Here is a 17,752-nt window from a genome sequence, read left to right on the forward strand (position 1 = left end):
GGCGTTGTTTGGAGGTCGCTTGTTGACAAGAGGAGAAGGTGACTTCTCAGGCAGCGGAGTAGCACCTAATCTAGATCTTTACAGAGTCTCAGAAACGCTGGATTTTTGATACAAAAGCAGCCATGTCTTCATTTGGGAGGGCATTGGGAGTCCTTCGGACCGGAGCGCGACTGCTACGACGCGAACCCGCGAGAATAACGAGCAGAAAGTAAGCCTTTAGCACGCTAGCTACTCTGTTAGCTTCAGCGGTTAGCACGTCGATACATTCAAACCAGCGAAGTCTGAAACACGTCAAAGTAGTTAGGTTGCTTTCTGGATTATTTAACTTGAGTTAATGTGTGCCTTTTTTTTTAACACTATCTGTTTGTCAGGGCGAGTGGCGGACCGCACATTGAGCCACAGTACAGACAATACCCGCAGCTGACGAAGAAGCAGAAGTTTGAGTCGGAGCTTATCAGTGGTGTCATGTGGTTCTGGATCCTTTGGCACTGCTGGCATGACCCTGATGCGGTTCTGGTGAGTAGACACAGTGTAAACAGTAATGTGAAAATGAAGGACGGCTGTAGTCCAGAATAACACTGCAAAACCAGGTCAAATCAGGCAGAATCACAGAGGCCTATATGTATTTATACATACAGTACTGTTAAAAAGCAATTGTTACTCCTAGCAAAAAGCTTTAAAGTAACACAAGAACAGCTGAGAAACAAACTGATGGAAAGGGTTATAAAGCCATTTCTAAGACTTTAGGACTCCAGCGAACCACAGTGAGAGCCATTATCCACAGATGGACCAAATTTGGATGCCAAAGTTCCTCCAAGAACACATCAGTGACTAATCCAGGAGGTAACAAAGAACCCAGAACAACATTGAAAGAACCACATGCTTACTTGGCATTGCAATGATGGCAGAGTTCATGATTTATCAATAAGAAAGCGACTGTGCAAAAGTCCATGGGAGAGAAGTGAAAACCACTGCTGAATTCTGAAGTCTTGTCTCACATTTGCAAAAAAAAAAAATCTTGATCGTCCCCAAGATTTTTGGGCAAAAAAATTTCTTTGGACTGAAGCGCGAAAAGCTAAACTTCAAGAAATTTTGAGCCTTGTTACGTGTGGCATAAAACTGAGCTCTACCAGAAAATCCTGAAGGAGAATGCCCAGTCATCATTTCATGCCCTGAAGCCCAAGAATACTTGGGTTATGCAGCAAGATAATTATCCAAAACACACCAGCAGGTCCACCTCTGAAGGGCTTTCACAGTAATTTAAAAAGCTCAAGGGTGGCGCAATCATTAGGTTTAGATGGGCCATACTGGATAAAGTTTTTCTCTCGCTTAAGGAATGAAATAATTTTAAAACTACAACTTGTATTTACTCTGGTTATTTTTGTGTAATATTAATTTTATTTAAACTGAAACATCTAAGTTTGGCAAATATGCAAAAAATAAGAAATCGTTAGGGGGCAAATACGTTTTCACAACACTCTATGCCTACCTATTCATGCAGTAATTAAATTAGTCCACTGGTTCTTGAACGTCTTATAAGTCACTAACAATAAAAAGCAATCAAAGTTGGATTTTAGTTAAGACAGTTACAACATTAGCAGTCAAACATTCAAAAATCAAAACTCAGAAATATTCATCCTAGTTTGACGTCACTTTTTTCACCTCGATCAAACTGCCCCATCCACGGTGTCTCCTTAGGCACCACAGTCTAGTGTGCATACAGGTGATGCAGATACAGGTTTTTGTTATCACATTAATGATAACCTGCTTCAAAGTAGGTTGCGTTAGAGAGAAGACATAAACAGGAGTGAAAACACCACCTACTGACAAATTAACTCTGGAAAATGGCATCACCAACATTTGAAGATCCTATGGACTTAAGAACCCATGGATAGAGCTCAAAGTTCATTTCAGTCTAGTTATCTATGTAGACCAACAGTTCTGAACAGCAGCTGCCTCAAGGTGCATCAGGAGTGTCTGAAGTCTTTCTTTCTCTGAGCACAAGGAAGAAATTTGTGCATATTCAAGGTGTGAAACTTGATCCGTTTAAACCTTCAGATCTCCTGACCATGAGGGTGCGAATATAGGTGCACCAGTACATCGACAGCTTTGCTTTGATGCTTGGCTCACTCCACGGTGAAGGTCTGGTACAGCACATAGATTACTGCTGATGCTGCACCCTCCCATCACTTGTGAGTAAGATCCCAAGATACTTGAATCCCTCACAGCTTGGAGCAACTTCCCTCCCTCAACCGAGAGGGAGCAGCCCAACCCTCAGTTTCCCAGGAGAGAGCCATCGGAGGTGCTGACTCATCAGGGGCTCACTATCATGTAAAGTCATGTGATCTGGGCAATGAGAAAATCACTAGTATGAGCGGCTGAAATGAATTTCCCCATAGGCTGTTTTTATGCTCACCGCAGGAAGATTTGATAGTTAAATAAAACTAAACTAAATATAAAAAACATTCTAGTGAACCCTTTTACCCCTAACCCATCACTGCAGACAGGTTTTTGCAAAATTTTTGAACGGTTTGCGCAACGTATGGTTTGCGCTATGGTTTCTGAAAGCAGTGGTTCTGTGCTTTTCAGTGATATTGGAGTCATTACAGTAATCCCAAGCACCGTGCCACAAGATGAAGGTTTAGAGAGTTCGACGCAGTTACGCAGAAAACTGGCATTTTGTCAATATTTTAGTGGCAGTATTGTCTGAGTGGCGACACCTATCATTCAAGAGAACGCTGAATGTGTGATGTTGGAGTGGTGGTGTGTGACGTGAACAATGAGTAGGGTATACTGGTCCCTTTAGGATGGCAGGCGTCAGCCTTATAGATACTTTAAGATGCTCAAAGTTTTATTATTTGAAGAACACTGAATATTTCCTTTGATAAACAGCCTACAGATCAGTTTTGTAGTCTGTGTTTTGTTAATTGCAATGCTAAAAGCAAACTGTGAGTGTAAATGTGGTGCTGATGACCTCTTCTGGACTTAGAAGATAAGTTACCTAACCTGGTTAAAGGAGAAGCACCTTCATGACACCGAAAACTCAGACTTTAAGCTCAACGTAGCTCTTTAAGCTATTAATCTCGCTTTGTAGTCCATCCCCATAGGGAGATGATGTAATAGTGTGGAGGAGGCACGCTACTAAACTTTAACTCTAGACACTCATTCCATCCCTTTAGTGCCACAGCACTTCTAACCAGTGAAAGTCCAGGAGAATCCAGTTGAGGAGAGTTTGGATGAGGTAGTACAGGAGCATGAAAGTACAGCTGATAATCTGCAGTAGTTATGTGGTAGAATTATGTCAAACCACAGCTGTGTCAGTATGGCATTCCTAATAAAGGGTTTGCTGTGCACAGACTTGCCAGGAACAGGATTTTATTGATATAAATTGATTGAGTTAATTGATTAAGATTGATCCCTCCTCTGCAGGGTCACTTCCCTTGGCCGGATGCTTCTGAATGGACAGATGAGGAGCTTGGTATCCCTCCAGATGACGAGGAATAAGGTGATTTATCCAGTTTCCAAGCAAATGCCCAACAGGACAGCAGAGTTAACTTTCACAACATGCTGTTCAAATGTAAAGTAGATGACCAGCTCACGGTGTAAAAGTCACAACAGATGACTGGAATCTGCTCTAATTGTTTCAGCCCTTTAAACTAAAAGTAGAGGTTTTGGCAAGTTGTGGGTTTTTTTTGTTTGTTTGTTTGTTTTTTTTATAAGCCTTTTTGAAATATAATTCCCTTCTACTTTATTTGAAATCTATGAAGTAAAAAGTAAATTAGGGAATCTGCAAACTTGGGCACTCAGTTGATCCACGGGCTTCTCCAGATTCACCAAAAGATTGAAAAGAGATCACTTTTAGCTTTATTGGTCCGCAGACCTCGCTGGCCTCGCTTTGCACACATTCAGCTCCCTGCATGGCTTCAGTTCAGTACATGTGCCTAAGGTGAGAGGGCATTTCCTGTTTTGTTTTTTTTTGTTTGTTTGTTTTTTGTTTTTTGTTTTTGTTTTTTATGGAGGATGTGCAGACTTGTCTGAAAGGTTTAAAAAAACACTTTTGACACTTCAAATTGAAGGATTCTGATGTTTTTGTCATGTAACATCTACACATGCAGGCACTTAGCACTTTGAGGATGTTTGAAAGGTGGTGGCGTCTCTCATCTGATATAGATAAACATTTATGTATTTAGCTGTAAAGTTTTAACTAAGTATGTAAAAGTGAGAGTGGTGCAAAGTAATTTTTACGTGATAGGAGAAGCAGTCAGATTTGTGAAGCGCTCTGGATAATTTGGGGATATTTTCCACACTTCTTTCTGGAAATGCTTTTTAGGTGAGCGCTGCATGGGTGGAGCAGCCGGGCTTCTCCCAGAAGTTGAGGGCTGCAGTGCAGCTGTGAAAACCTCCAGTTTCACATGATTACTTAAACGCCATTGCTGTAACCTCAGAAGCAGCTGTAGTTCAGTCTGAGCCCTGCAGAGGACAGTGTTGTAAAGGTTTACCTTAAACCTATTGCACACCTGGTTCAACTGAGGTTACACTCACATTATTTATTTATTTACAAGGACAGGTGTATACAGTGTATTTTTGTGTCTTACTTTATATTGTCAAGCACTATATAAACTTAAATATTAACCTTTAAGTGACACATTTGGCCACTTAAAAGAATTACCCCAGGTGCACCAGGCTAATGTAGTGTAATACATGTAATTAATCTTACAGGTTATCATGGTCAGTGTGAGGGGTGCTGATGGTAGTAACGGTAGTGACATGGTGTCTGCAGGCATCGTCAGCACATTATGTTCAAGCAGGGCAACTTCATGAAGGGTGTAAGCTGTTTTTAGACAAAATGGTTTTATTCATGTAAACCATTATTCTACTTAAAATGCAGTAATAATATTGTTTATTTGAAAAGGTACCGCTTCACTTTAGTGTACCTAATAAAGTGTCCGTTTCTTCTTTGCAGGTCACCACAAGGGATTTGGTTTGCTGGGCGAGTCTTCGGGCTGTTCTGAAAGTCATTGTTGTACATAGACTTAATAAACTTATCTTTAAATTAAAACAGGAAGACCAGCATGTCATTTCATTACTTTTATTTATTTACACGCAATTTCTGAAATGCATTAACAGTGTCACAGTTAGCCAGTGTTTGTATATTTCAAATCATAAGCCATTTAAATCTGGAAATAAACATTGCAAGAACCAACACATATTTAAAAAAAAAAAATGCTGAGAGCTGCATTTCAAGCAGAAGGAGGGGGACAAATACTACAGCTTATTACAAACCCTGCCTGCGGGCCAGTTCGTGTTTTTATTCTGTGAGTTAACATGCAAAGACTTCAAAGATTAAAGTGTAGTGTAAAAGAAAAAAGAGGGGTACAAAGGAAACACTCAGTTTTTTATGTTAATTCTGTGTTTTGGATCTCATCACTCACCTGAGGAAGGCTCACACTGTTCAGAGGGCGCTCTTAAAGCTACATGGGTGCAGAGTCAACTTAAATGAGGGTGTTTTTCTACTTAATGAGCTGAACACGTGTTTGGAGGCAGCGAGTAGGAGTAACACCAAATGGATAAAAGTAGCCTAAAGATACAATGACTGTTAAATCTGACCTGTTCCTTTTATTTGAGCTATAAAAACTGAAAAACACTGAAATAAGAAGTCATGAGTGTCTGCATCCATGATGTGTGGCTGGTGGTTAATCGAAGGTTATGTCCATGGCATCATTCCCTGAGAGTGAAGAACTGCACACACACCTCACATTAAAGAAGAAGGAAAAAAAAAAAAAACCTCAATCATCCACATGTCAGTTCCTCAATCGCTGACCTTTTAATACATCATCTACTTTGGATCGACCACAGTGGCTCAGAATACCTGTTGTTTTGTTTTGTTTTTTTGCTAAACGGTGTGGCACTAAGTAGAGAAAGCTCAGGAGTAGATATGGAAGTTTCTTAACCTAGACTATCCGCACATAGCCCATAAACAAACAAAAAAAACTCACGCTACAGGAACAAAGAGGACGAGGATCGACACAGGCTCTAATCAGCTGGGAAGGGAAAAGATGGGTAGGTACTCAACAGATGATCACATGAACTCTAAAAACATCCACATTTACAAAAACGTATTTTTAAAAGGTTAAAAAAAAAAAAAACTCCCTACGAAGGGGGGGAAAAAAAGAACCACCCTCAGGCTCACTGAGGTTTTTAGGGTGAAAATATAATAAAATCATTACCTCTGTTCAATTAATAAATACATAATTCAGAATCCATAAAAACAACAATAAAAAAAAATCACATAAAACGCGAAATAAATTAAGCCAGAGTCGTTTCAGAGGTGACGACTTGTAATTCCTATGGGAAAACAATTCACAGAGAGGCAGCATTTTGAGTGACTCCACCCCACCTCCAACACTACAGTGCAGGTGTGAGAGCAGGTGCAGTTTTACACCTGTTAAAATTCTGCGAGCAGAAGAAATGCACCAAAGTGCTGCCTCTCGCCCTTACCTCTCTCCTTAAAAAAAAAGTCATTATTGCTGGTGTGATTGAGATAAAGAGGAAGGGTGGGACACAAGCATGAGAGAGTGGAGAGACGTACAAACAAATAAGCACCATTTTGAAATTTCAGTTTCACCGCCTCCTCTTTTAGCACCGCGTTTCACCTCCACCCGTCCAGGTAAACAGACCCTTCGTCCTGTTCAGTTTGTCACGAATAAAAAAAAAAATATATATATATATATATATAATAATAATAATAAAAATGAGGGCAGGGGAGAGGTGGAGGGGTGATCAGCAGAGGGGGGAAATACTAGCAAATGTGATGCAGGTGATCTTGGCATCAGAAGCAGTGGACGTCTTGCCGCCTCACCCTCTCCTCCCGCCCCCACCAACGTCTCCTTTTTGTCCGTCCAAAATGCCCACAGGAGCTTCAAGTCCACCGTTCCCTGCAGCAACATGCTCCTTTCATGTTTTTGTCTTTAGTGTGCTTGTAGTGAAGTCGTGCGCTTGCTCGTTTCCAATCTGATACCCTGTCTCCTAAGCATGCACAGTGAGCGTGTTTTACGTATCAAAGATTTGTTTCATCTCCAGGCAGTGTGTCCATGTGATTTCATTTCTTTTTTGTTTCATCCATCCCCCTCCCCCGACATATTTTAACTGTCTGGTAAAAAATACACAAAACTATCTTCTTCTCTCCCCCTGCTCCTGACTCCTCGCCCTTCTTTCAATGTCTGGGAGGGTTACACGAAGACGCGGTTGTGTCTGCTGAGCTTCAGGATCTTCCCCAGTCTCTGCTTGGCTGTGGCCATGCCTTTTTTGGGCCGTTTGCCTAAAAAAAAAAAAGAGAAAAATGAAAATATTAACGGGATTTATTTAGCAACATTAAATAGTGAGTAACATTTCAACTAACAATATTCTCACATATCCGACAAATAATCCATCAAGTGGCCTTAAATCTGGCCCCTGACACCAAAGAAAGCACCTACTTTGTTTTACAGTAATTAAAGAAACTAATAAAAATTAAACTAAACATTGTCAAACAGCAAAAATGAAATAAAACATGATAATGGGGCTCCGTAGGTAGAGTGGTGGCCCCATGATCGGAAGGTCGAGGGTTCGAATCCACTGAACCGCTAGCCTGAGGTACCCCTGAGCAAGGTACCGTCCCCTACACACTGCTGCCCACTGCTTCAGTGAATGGGTTAAATGCAGAGAGGAATTTCCCCACGGGGATCAATAAAGTATACATTAATCCATGGAATGGAAAGTAAAATATATTAACACTTCTTGCACGACAGTTAAGTCCTGGTTAAAATTTGTCCTGATCTATGATCAGCTTAATTTTAGAAAGGTTTTTTTTTCTGTAATTTCTATTAATAATTTTCTATTTAATTTTAAACAGTTTTTAAACACTGAATACCGCCTCTCCCACTGTCAGAGACCTAATCAGGCTTCCCACATCCTGCACATTATGTATTGAATCATGCTTTATCTTCTGTGCCAGTTAGTGTAGACTGAAACAGCTTCTCCATTTTTCTGCATATTAACAAGCAGAAATGATAAAAGTCACATTTCAAACCTTTTGTGGCCTGATTGCTGATTGGTGGAGGGTTCGGGGCGTGCCTCTTGGAGGGGTGCAGAGGTGGAGACATTGAGGGGTCACAGTATTGGTAATCCATCTCTGGGCTGGGGAGCCCCTGATTGTCCCAGGCTTCGCTGCTGCTGTTGCCCTGGCTGTCTATCGGGCTCTTGTCCCCCTGCAGTCGGCGTTGGTGCTGCGCCTGTTCCAGCGGGCTGGGCCACCAGGACTCCTGGAGCGAGTCTGCCGTCTCCGATTTGGAGGAGCACAGCAGACCAGCCATAGACAGCATCCCCTGAATGGCCTCTGCTGTGCTGGGTGAGGTAGGACGTTCTCTGTAGGAGGCAGACAAGACTCATTTTTAAAAAGATGTCCCGATGGAGCCATGTTCACGGGGGCCTTTCAAGGATTTTGTTTTATTTATTTATTTAGTTAAACGGCCCACGGAAAATCAGAATATTTGAAGAAGCATAATAGTACTGGTCACAGGCCTGCCTTTATCTGTTTCCTCACCGTTTGAGTGGTTTGTGTTTGTGCCTGAGTTTCTCGCCAGACTGGTCCAGCTTTATGTGCCCTGAGCCTGTCTGCTGCTCGTCCTCGTCCTCTTCATCCTGGGAGCTCTCCGAGTCCTCGTCAGAAGACGATGACGACGATGATGACTCTTTATGCTACATCGGACAGAGAAATTTCAAAAACATGCCTCAGAAGACAGCGTAAAAAACGATTACCCAAAGTACACTCTGTTCAGAAACACTGAACTCTTAAACCGGCTGTGTTTGTATAAATCCTGCACATCAATTACCTCTATGGGAAAGTCGCTGTCTGATTCGACATCTGACACACTGGAGTGTCCTGAGACTTCTTCCCTGAGTTCAGTCTTCATCCTCTCCAGACCTCCTGAGACACAAAGGAACACATCGTCAGCTAAATGCTTGCATGGCTACAATCATCTGTTGGTTTAATATTCACTGTAGACTTACTGAGGAGTGCGGATTTCTCAGCTGTGCTGTGCTGTTCCTGACTGTCATACGTCCTCTCAAACTTCACGTCCATGCAACCCTTGGGTGGGCCAACAGACAGTCCCTCACCTTCGGACTTTACAGGGCTGCTGCTTCCCGGTCGTCTCAAATCTCTGCACACACAAATATAAAGATCATGTTAACATGCAGAGCAGGTGACTAATTTATATTGTAATAAACAAGAAGATTAAAATAAATTGGACTCCTCAACTCCTGACGGCTGCGTCACAGCTCAGAAGAACAGGCTTTGTAGATTAACAAATTCATAGTTTCTGTTGCTGACTAGCAAACCTTTCTAAATTCATTTTTACTTCATGTTATTTTTTTTTATTCACCAAAGTGGTTTTATGTTGGTTTCTGGAGTTTGTCACCAAAACAAAAGTACTAGTTTGACTGGCTATGCACACTGATTCACCGAAGAGACTTTGCTCCCCCACCTGATGATTCTTCCGTTGACCAGCATCAGCCGTATGTGGTTGTCCTCCAAAGACTCTGCAGCAGCAGCTGCAGATGCAGTTGACACTTTGTTGAACTTTGCGTGAACCTTGGCACCAAACGCAGGATCCTGGATACAGAATATTAAAAGTATTGTATCAGTCATCAACAACACACACAGAAGCATTTACAAAAAGCTTTAATCGGTGCAAAGCTGCATTTAAGTGCTGATGAAGACTCCAACTACAATAATAAGTATATTGTGCACTTTTTGGCCTAACTAACGGCATTTTGGTTTCGTCCTTTAATGTAGATTAAACACACATTCTGAATATTTGCTCCTTGAAGCTCACCTCTTCCAGTGGCCCGACCTCCAGCCTCTTCAGCACATCCCTGGTGTGCTGCTCTAAGATGTCCAAGTTAGTGGGTAGCTTGGGCGCATGGCGCTGCTGCTCCCTCAGTTGCCTGGCGGCCCTTCGAGCTCGCCGTGCCTGGCACAGCCTCTCCAGCGTGGCTCGAGTGGACAGGCAGCCGTTTGATCCCAAAGGTACTCCACTTCCCTGAGATTTCACTAGCTTGCTACCACCCACTGGTTCCTCCTAGAAAATAAATGTAAAACAAATCATGCAGTGAAGGTTGTTACAGTGTGCAAAAAATAAAAACAAAACCTTAAAATAAAACCTACCTACAGAATCAAATGGTTATGATTTTTTTTAATTTAATAAGATGTACAGATAAAGCACATGTAAAACTGTAAAGGGTCAAGAAACGGTGCAAATTAATGATGTAAACACTGAGATTACAGCTTTTATATGTCTAAAATGTGGGTCACTTTTATTAATCACTGACAATACCAAAAGAGCGTCAGCTTTTCTCCCAGCTGACACCACCATTTGCATTAAGTCTAAAAAGCTCCTCACCTCTAGGTAGCGGATTTCCTTGGTCAGTTCTTTAATGAGATGGTTCGGCCTGATATTGTCTGGTACCTCGCTGGCGGGTTCGTTCACCTGCAAAGCCGCAAAAGTTTACGTTCAAACCAGAGGAGTGAGCAGAGAATCTGCCGCCTGCTGCTAACAGATAAGACTAAACGTGGATGCCTCCGGTGACTCCTGTGTCACAAGAACCATGTGGACTGCAGACATGTGAGGTGTAATCAGGCGGAGCTTCTCACCTCTCTTTTCAACCAAGTCTTCAGTGCACTGATTAAAGCCTTGACTCCATCCACTAGGTAGGTTGGTGGAGGACAGTTGTCCTCTCGAAGCTCTGACAAAATCAAAGAAGAGAAAACTGTCACATGAGTTTTAAGCGAGAAAGCTTCAAACCTTTTAAAACAGTAATGGATTTCCAAAAAGTTAGCATTAAAAGTGGTGTTCAGCAATGGAAATTTCATGTGGATATTTTGTGTTTTTAACTTTTGAGGGATCAAAAATAGTAGGAAAAAAACAAAACAAGTCACACTTTGACCCTCCACTATGTATTAAAGGACGTGCAACCCTGAAATTTACTGTCATATGCAGGTAAAATTTTACATGACTTCATTAAATATACTGAATCTGAGGGGTCCCATAAATAAATCTTACTGACACCATTATTTTCTTACCAAATGTTTTGAATTTTTATGTCAAAATGTTATGTTGCGACAGCTCTTATGCACATCTCTGTGGCTTGTCGTTTTTAGTATTAGACTCTCACCTTTTAGCATTTCCAGGAGGTTCTTTGCCACATACCAACAGATGGCCTCAAAATAGGGAAACTTAAAGAGGTCTGGGGTTTTCAGACGACGCTCCATCTCATAACACCTACAACGTGAACCAAACGTTAAGTGCTAAAGTCTCTAGAAAACAAACAAAAATCAAGATGCCACACCAGTGGCAGGCGAGTGGTTTACCTGAGCTGCATGCCAATATTGAGGTTGTGAAGGAAGTTCCCTCCAAATGCCATGCAATCCTGAGAGGTGAGAACAGCGTGGATCCAGCCTGCAGAGGGCAGCAGAGCACAGACGTTTACTCAGCTTATCTACTCTCTGGCTTAGAATGATAACATTCTTAGGGTGGGGCAGAGAAATTACACATAAATACCTGAGGAGATAGGGATTTATACTTCACTTAATCATATTTTCTCAACATGCAGAAAAAAATCCATGACAACAAGACTGCAAGAAACTTTTATCCTGCTGAGGCACAGTCACCCTCAGCAGCAGGAGATAATGCTGTTAATAACGGCTTCCACCCCAGATAAACAGTGCTCCCAATACAACACAAAGTAGGAGAAAACAGATTCTTTTTTTTTTTTGGGGGGGGGGGGGGGGGGGGCTGACAGAGGCTGACAGACAGGCCTGATAATACGCTTGACTGACCTACTGTGCTTCCTGACCCCAGCTTAATTCCCACCTCTCCACAGCCTTTCTGCCAAAAGCTCTCTTTCACAATGCTGCTCGAGCTTTCTGAGAAAGCATGGCTGGAAGACTGATTGAGGACATCCAGCAGTTGACGGGCTGAACTGAGCTTTGTCTGTCCGTGTGCCGTAGGGGGGCAAGGGTGAAGGAGCTCTATGGGCTTAAAAAGTCCATTGAGAGACTGATGGACAAATAATGGTATGACTGGATCCATTAGCTTCACTTCAGCGAATCAAAGCATGCTTTGGTGTCATGCTCAGTTAGTGACATGACATCAAAACATCTTTCTACCTTCTTAATGCAACATCAGCAGCACCACAAGGCTGCAGAGTCACGTGTAGTAAAACGCCTCAGTGCTACTTTCATCATATTACATAGGAGCTCTGTCTCTCTTCATTTTTCCCTGTAATTATGATCATTAAGAACTGTTTGGGTTGTTGCTCAGGAAGAATTTCCCTCTCTGTTATTTTCCTTTGGCAATAATAGAGGACCTTAAAGGAGCCTGTATTTTCCTGGCAGCAGCCATGGGAATCATGATTATTTTTCACTTTTAAATGCACATGGGGAAAAAAAAACAACAACAAAAAACAGGCAGGTCAGCAAAGCTGGTGCAAAACTGTCAGGCAGTCACCAGAAACAATGATTTAACATCAGTGACACAAACAGCTGCACGTCTGAGAGTGTGGAATTTATTGTGCTTGGAAACCACACACCACTATCCAAGACTTTAAAAGTACTTTGATGACTAGTGTGTTTAGTTTGGTTCAACTAAAATGTGTGTGTGTTTGTCTGGTCAGTGATGTTTGTTTAGGCTGGTGTGAAAGCTCTCAATCACATCCTGGTGTACCGACCAAAGATCACTTTCAAAAAGGTGTGTCAGGATAGCGGACGTGACTGAGCATGAATTCAAAGGCTGAGCTGATTTTAAACCCATCTGTAATATTATAAATAAGCTATGAATACATTTGTGCAAATCATTTGACTGATCTGGGAAAAGCTCTGCACTTGTGCTGACCTGCATGTTTTACTAGTCAGTCAAAACCAACTGTGAATGCAGTCTGCTGTGCTTGCATCCTTTTTTTCATAAATACATTATTATCTTTAAAGAGCGGATGTTATAGTGCTGTAACATGCCCTATAATAACAATAACATTGCTCATCTCATCATAAAACATATCATAGTTGACTTTTTGAGCTAATCATGACAATTAGTAAAGCACAGATGATCAGCTGCCAGTTATCCAAATTTGATTTCTTTATATGTCCAATACCTAGAGGTCTACATAACGGCCATGTTCACGGTTCATAGCATGAACATGAACCAGATAAGACCTAAAAGGCTGCAAAAGCTGCGTTTTCACTTAAGTTACTTAGAACTTCTGAGGAATTGTAGAAGGTCCTGGTATCAGTTTGTGCCGCCATCCAAAGATCCATAAAGATCAGCAGAATGTCATGTAACAAAGTGACAGCTGCTCAAACACTTGGGTAGGAGGCTGTGCGATAGGGTGTGATTTGTTTTTGTGTTCGTTATGCAAAAAATGTTATGCACAGATTTGCATGAAAATTATTTCACATTATTGCAGTGAATTCAAAGACAGGAAAAGACATTAAATTTTATGAATGACATGAAAAACAAAAACGTGGGTCATTTATCACAATCATCACTTCTATCAAACAGTTCTTGAACATCCAGAAGATGGCGAGGTTACAACTTTCCAACTGTTTGTCAACCAACAGCCAACTGTTGTACTTTCAGAAAGTACAACCCCTGTCAGCTGGAAGTTTTTGTGGGGTAAAATAATCTCCCTGGAGCTTAATGTGCTACCCAGTTCCTGTGATAGAAATACAGAGTTTCTCAGGAGGTTCCCAGTTCCCAGTTCAAACTGACCTTAAGAAAGGTTTGAAAGTACACTTAACCTCCTAGGACCAGGGGCCCGTTCTTCGTACCTCGCTAAGTAAGTTAGCCGGATTTGAATGTTGACGATTTCGCGTGATCTTGGATCGTTCGGTTCTCCGAAGCTCATCTGGGACTTGCTGTCATAGCAACAGATCCGTAAGCGTAAACCTGCTCGGGAGCAGGTTTACTTTATGTAAACAGGATTAGATCGCGGCCACTCAGGTATGTCCGCTGCAGTTATATGAAAGCAACAGCAAATTTTCTCCACTGTTTTTCCATAAATAAATATTATCAATGTAACTAAAGATAATGCAGTATTTGATTCTTGTATTGATGTCATACAGATACATACAGGTCATTTCCTAAAAAAAAGGGAAATGTACTATTAATCATTCTATTTCATGTATTTGATTATTTCAGATGTAATTCATATTTTAGAGTAGTAATAGTAAATTACTTCGTGTAATCAAGATGAGAGACCACGGCTATAAAAGCGAAGGTGGATTTGGGAAGTCTGTCGCAGCCATGTCCTGTCCGTTTGTACGCGAGCAACCCATTGCGGAAGGTGCAAGATTGATAAGGAGAGTTTTCAGAATTCAGCGTATATTGTGGGAGACGGGATAGACAGGATCCTTTAGCTCAGCGCGACAGTGTGCTCATAGAGAGATATCGCTTTTTTTGTTATTTACTTAACTCTCTCTCTATATAGATCTCCCAACTTACTGTGTATGCTTCAGTCACCCCTTGCATGGGAACAGGTAAAAGTGATGGAGTGTTATGTAAAACTACACACAAAAAACCCCACAATGTCAATAAATGTCACGGTACAAACAGCCAGGGTGTGACGAGGGGGTGCAGGACCACCACCTGTCTTTATTTGCTCTGCCCTTTTCTTGGTTGCTGTTATAAACAAACAGATTATTGCAGGGTCTCTTTTCAAGAGACTAAAAGCAATATAAGTGATAAATATTACCATTCTGTAGAATATTCTTATATTTCACTTTTACTTGTTCCCATGTTCTAGTGGGTCCTGTTGTGGCTCTAATGTGAAAGAGGATATGATGTAATATAATATAATGTGGTATAATATAATATCACACGATATAATGTAATATCATGGATCACTTACGAGTTTAATTTGTCAGCAACTTTCTGCCAGCCCCCTCTCCTTGCTTTTGCAGCCTTTGCAGTGTTCCCCTGCGTTTTAATTAAACTCCGAAACTCCTGAAATCCCTCAATCAAGAGTTCTTGCTCTGCTGCCGTAAAATACTGAGCGCGCTCCTTCGACATCTTCGCCGACCAATCACAGGGTTGCCGATCAATGTTTCTACTATCGATGCGTAGCCCCTTTTAAGCCACCCAGTGATCTCAGATTACTTCATCCAGCTATACTAATCGTCAACAACAGGTGTGTTCGGAGAACCGGATTAGCGAGCTCAAAGTTAGCGCGATGATTTGATCTTGGATGTGTCATTTGATCTTGGATGTAGTAAGCGAGGTACGAAGAACGGGCCCCTGGTGTCCACATATGTGGACATCACATTTTGGCTTATTTACACCAAAATATTCAATTTTACTCTACAAGGGCCTGATATCTACTTACGAGGACATTATACTGCTACTGTTCTATCTATCAAAATTTTAAACGAATATCCTCATTTGTGGCTGTCATTTTTCTTAGAAACAAAAATTATGTAAAAATAAAAAAAAAAAATCTGGTAATTCTTTGTTTTTACATTCATCGGGTCCCAATATGCCCAAATATCAAAGAGAAATTAAAAATGCATGCCGTGGAAGAGTTCGGGTCTTAGGAGGTTAAAGTCCTTTACTTATCAAATGTGACATTAAAACACCTCACTGACCTGTAGGGATGAGCAGCGTGGTTCCTTGGGGTACAATACACTTGTAACACTTATCCACTTTGTCCCCAAAGAACACTTCGCTCTGATTGGGCGAGGAGCTCCATGCCTCATATAGTGCAAGATTGGTGAGGGTGGGCTTGATCAAGTAGAAGACTTTCTCACCCTGAAAATCAAAAGAAAAGGTATTTAAGGTAACGAGAGGTTAAACTTGTGAATGTGATGGCACTGCTCTACTAAACACCCGCCCCTCATTCAATCACAAATTAAAGTTAGCTGTAGTTTTCAGAAGCGGGGGGGTGAGACGTCCATCATGATGAGTGCTGCTGGCTGCTTTATGAATTAACTGGATGTGAGAAGCAGGGTGACCTTTCAGAGTGCTAGTCAATCTGCCCTAAAAACCTCAGTATTTAAAGAAACACTGAAATCCCTGAGCTTGATGAACATCATGGTGGCATGTTCCTCTCTTTAAAGGGAAAAAAAAAAGCTCTTTAAATCCACACACTCACCCAGAGAACATGATACCAGACAGAGGTGCCTCCAAAGTCTATGTGGAAATCTGTGTAGCTGTCTTTGACCCCCATAAGGCAGTACTTCTGGACAAAGGGTTTAGGGAAGAAGGAGTCGTCTGGCCAATAGTTCTCAACCCAGGACAACTTCTGAGCCACGTCAGGAACCTCCACCAGCTTTGCCATCCTGCGGGTGATCAGAATCATGCAGCACACTGAGCTTAGGAAAGTTTTAAAAACATACCTGTAGGTCCCTGATTTAATCTCAACCACATCCAATAGTGTAGAGAGACTCAACTCTACCCTCAACAGAATAACGAGTCACTTAGGTGTTGTCACTCATGCACTGCAGCCATGAGCTTTTGTAAGACTTACCCAACAGAGCTGAAAGTGAGAACGTAAACGTCCAGCACAATCAGATCTGATGGTAGCTGGTCTTTAACCTGCTAGGTGGCTATAGAGCAAAGTCCATACGATGTCAGACTGAACAAGTGTTAGAATAAAGCAGAATAATAGTCTTGGCATTCATCGTTATCAAGCTGTCATCATATAAGGAGCCTCCAGCATGCTACATGCTCCCTCACCTTCACAGTATTCCCAGTAGTGCAAATGCCTGTTTTGTTATGTGCTACACTTAAAGAGAAACTGAGCAAAATATCCCAACCTGATTCTCACAAATCTGTCTAAAGTGCACGTGTGAAAACAGCTTCGGCTACATCAGAAGGGCTTTAAATCAAATGTTGTTACATTTCCTTCTATTAACTCAGGCAACTATTAACTCAGCTGGAAAGTTCCATTCAACTTTACATTGATATAGATGGCCTTGGCAAAAATACAGCTGAAAGCTCTTCAGCAGTGAGCAGGAACACTTCAGTTTTGTCAAACCTAGTTTGCTGACTCTTGAAGATACTTATTCCTTTTTTGTTTTTAAATCACAGTGACGGACCTGCAGCATGGCTTACTTCGTGTCAGAGAACTCCAGGCTGATGAGGTTGAGGACTTTGGGTCGATGGGGATTGGTGAAATACTTGATAAACTCGCTGAGCTTCATCTTGCTGTCCGCCTGCCGTGCCACATCTATCACATCGATGACTTTGTTACCACCTAGATGGGAATAAAGTGCCTTTTAGTTTGTGCAATATCAGATTAGATGTTCTGCAGTCACAGACTCCTGAATGAAAATCTTCAAACTTTTTAAATGACTGCAGAGTAGGTGATGGGGTTCAGAGGGGTCAGCAGCCTGCTGGCATCTTCATGTGCTTTTAGAGATCAACCTCTGAGGAAAACTGGCATTAATATGGCAGCATGGGGAGGGGTTGTAGGGGATGCAAGCGAGACAATCTGTCCAGACCACCAGTCCCAGAGGAAGGGGAGTGGGTGGAGGTGAGAGGGCTGCTACGTTTAATAGCTGTGTGTGCGTGGGAGATCTCAAGCATATAAGGAAATATGTCTGTAGATGTGAGAAAAAGTGTGCAAAAGCTGTGTGTGCATGTGTGTGTGTCTGCATGTGTGTGTTTACTCATGGGATAGAAAACAGATGCTAAAAAGGAAAAAAGAAAAAAGTCAAAGA

At 41.7% G+C, this 17,752-nt stretch overlaps 2 protein-coding genes across 2 annotated transcripts in view; one reads left to right on the forward strand and one right to left on the reverse strand.

The window, feature by feature from the left end:
* ndufb2 (NADH:ubiquinone oxidoreductase subunit B2) lies at positions 1-5,203 on the forward strand. Its single transcript, XM_063500495.1, has 4 exons — positions 1-208; positions 372-516; positions 3,430-3,505; positions 4,964-5,203. Exons 1-3 carry the CDS (start codon positions 123-125, stop codon positions 3,502-3,504), a joined length of 306 nt encoding a protein of 101 aa, XP_063356565.1. The 5' UTR covers positions 1-122; the 3' UTR covers position 3,505; positions 4,964-5,203.
* kdm7aa (lysine (K)-specific demethylase 7Aa) overlaps positions 5,076-17,752 on the reverse strand; it is a 25,240-nt gene continuing 12,563 nt past the window's right edge. The window contains exons 5-18 of the mRNA XM_063500494.1: positions 17,145-17,286; positions 16,183-16,369; positions 15,677-15,839; positions 11,411-11,498; positions 11,215-11,321; positions 10,694-10,785; positions 10,443-10,529; positions 9,876-10,121; positions 9,525-9,652; positions 9,049-9,200; positions 8,871-8,965; positions 8,582-8,736; positions 8,069-8,403; positions 5,076-7,318 (exon numbers count right to left, since the gene is read on the reverse strand). Of these exons, the coding sequence (XP_063356564.1) occupies positions 7,230-7,318; positions 8,069-8,403; positions 8,582-8,736; positions 8,871-8,965; positions 9,049-9,200; positions 9,525-9,652; positions 9,876-10,121; positions 10,443-10,529; positions 10,694-10,785; positions 11,215-11,321; positions 11,411-11,498; positions 15,677-15,839; positions 16,183-16,369; positions 17,145-17,286 (2,066 nt within the window). The 3' untranslated portion in view covers positions 5,076-7,229. The remainder of the gene's footprint in view (positions 7,319-8,068; positions 8,404-8,581; positions 8,737-8,870; positions 8,966-9,048; positions 9,201-9,524; positions 9,653-9,875; positions 10,122-10,442; positions 10,530-10,693; positions 10,786-11,214; positions 11,322-11,410; positions 11,499-15,676; positions 15,840-16,182; positions 16,370-17,144; positions 17,287-17,752) is intronic.

The sequence above is a fragment of the Pelmatolapia mariae genome, linkage group LG17 (genome assembly GCF_036321145.2).
Source record: "Pelmatolapia mariae isolate MD_Pm_ZW linkage group LG17, Pm_UMD_F_2, whole genome shotgun sequence".
Classification (NCBI taxonomy): domain Eukaryota; kingdom Metazoa; phylum Chordata; class Actinopteri; order Cichliformes; family Cichlidae; genus Pelmatolapia; species Pelmatolapia mariae.

Excerpts from the sequence above, each read along its gene's own strand:
- ndufb2 (XM_063500495.1), top strand. The coding sequence starts at position 123 with ATGTCTTCATTTGGGAGGGCATTGGGAGTCCTTCGGACCGGAGCGCGA. Across the intron at positions 209-371 it reads GCGAGAATAACGAGCAGAAA|GGCGAGTGGCGGACCGCACA; the intron begins GTAAGCCTTTAG and ends TCTGTTTGTCAG. Across the intron at positions 517-3,429 it reads ATGACCCTGATGCGGTTCTG|GGTCACTTCCCTTGGCCGGA; the intron begins GTGAGTAGACAC and ends CCTCCTCTGCAG.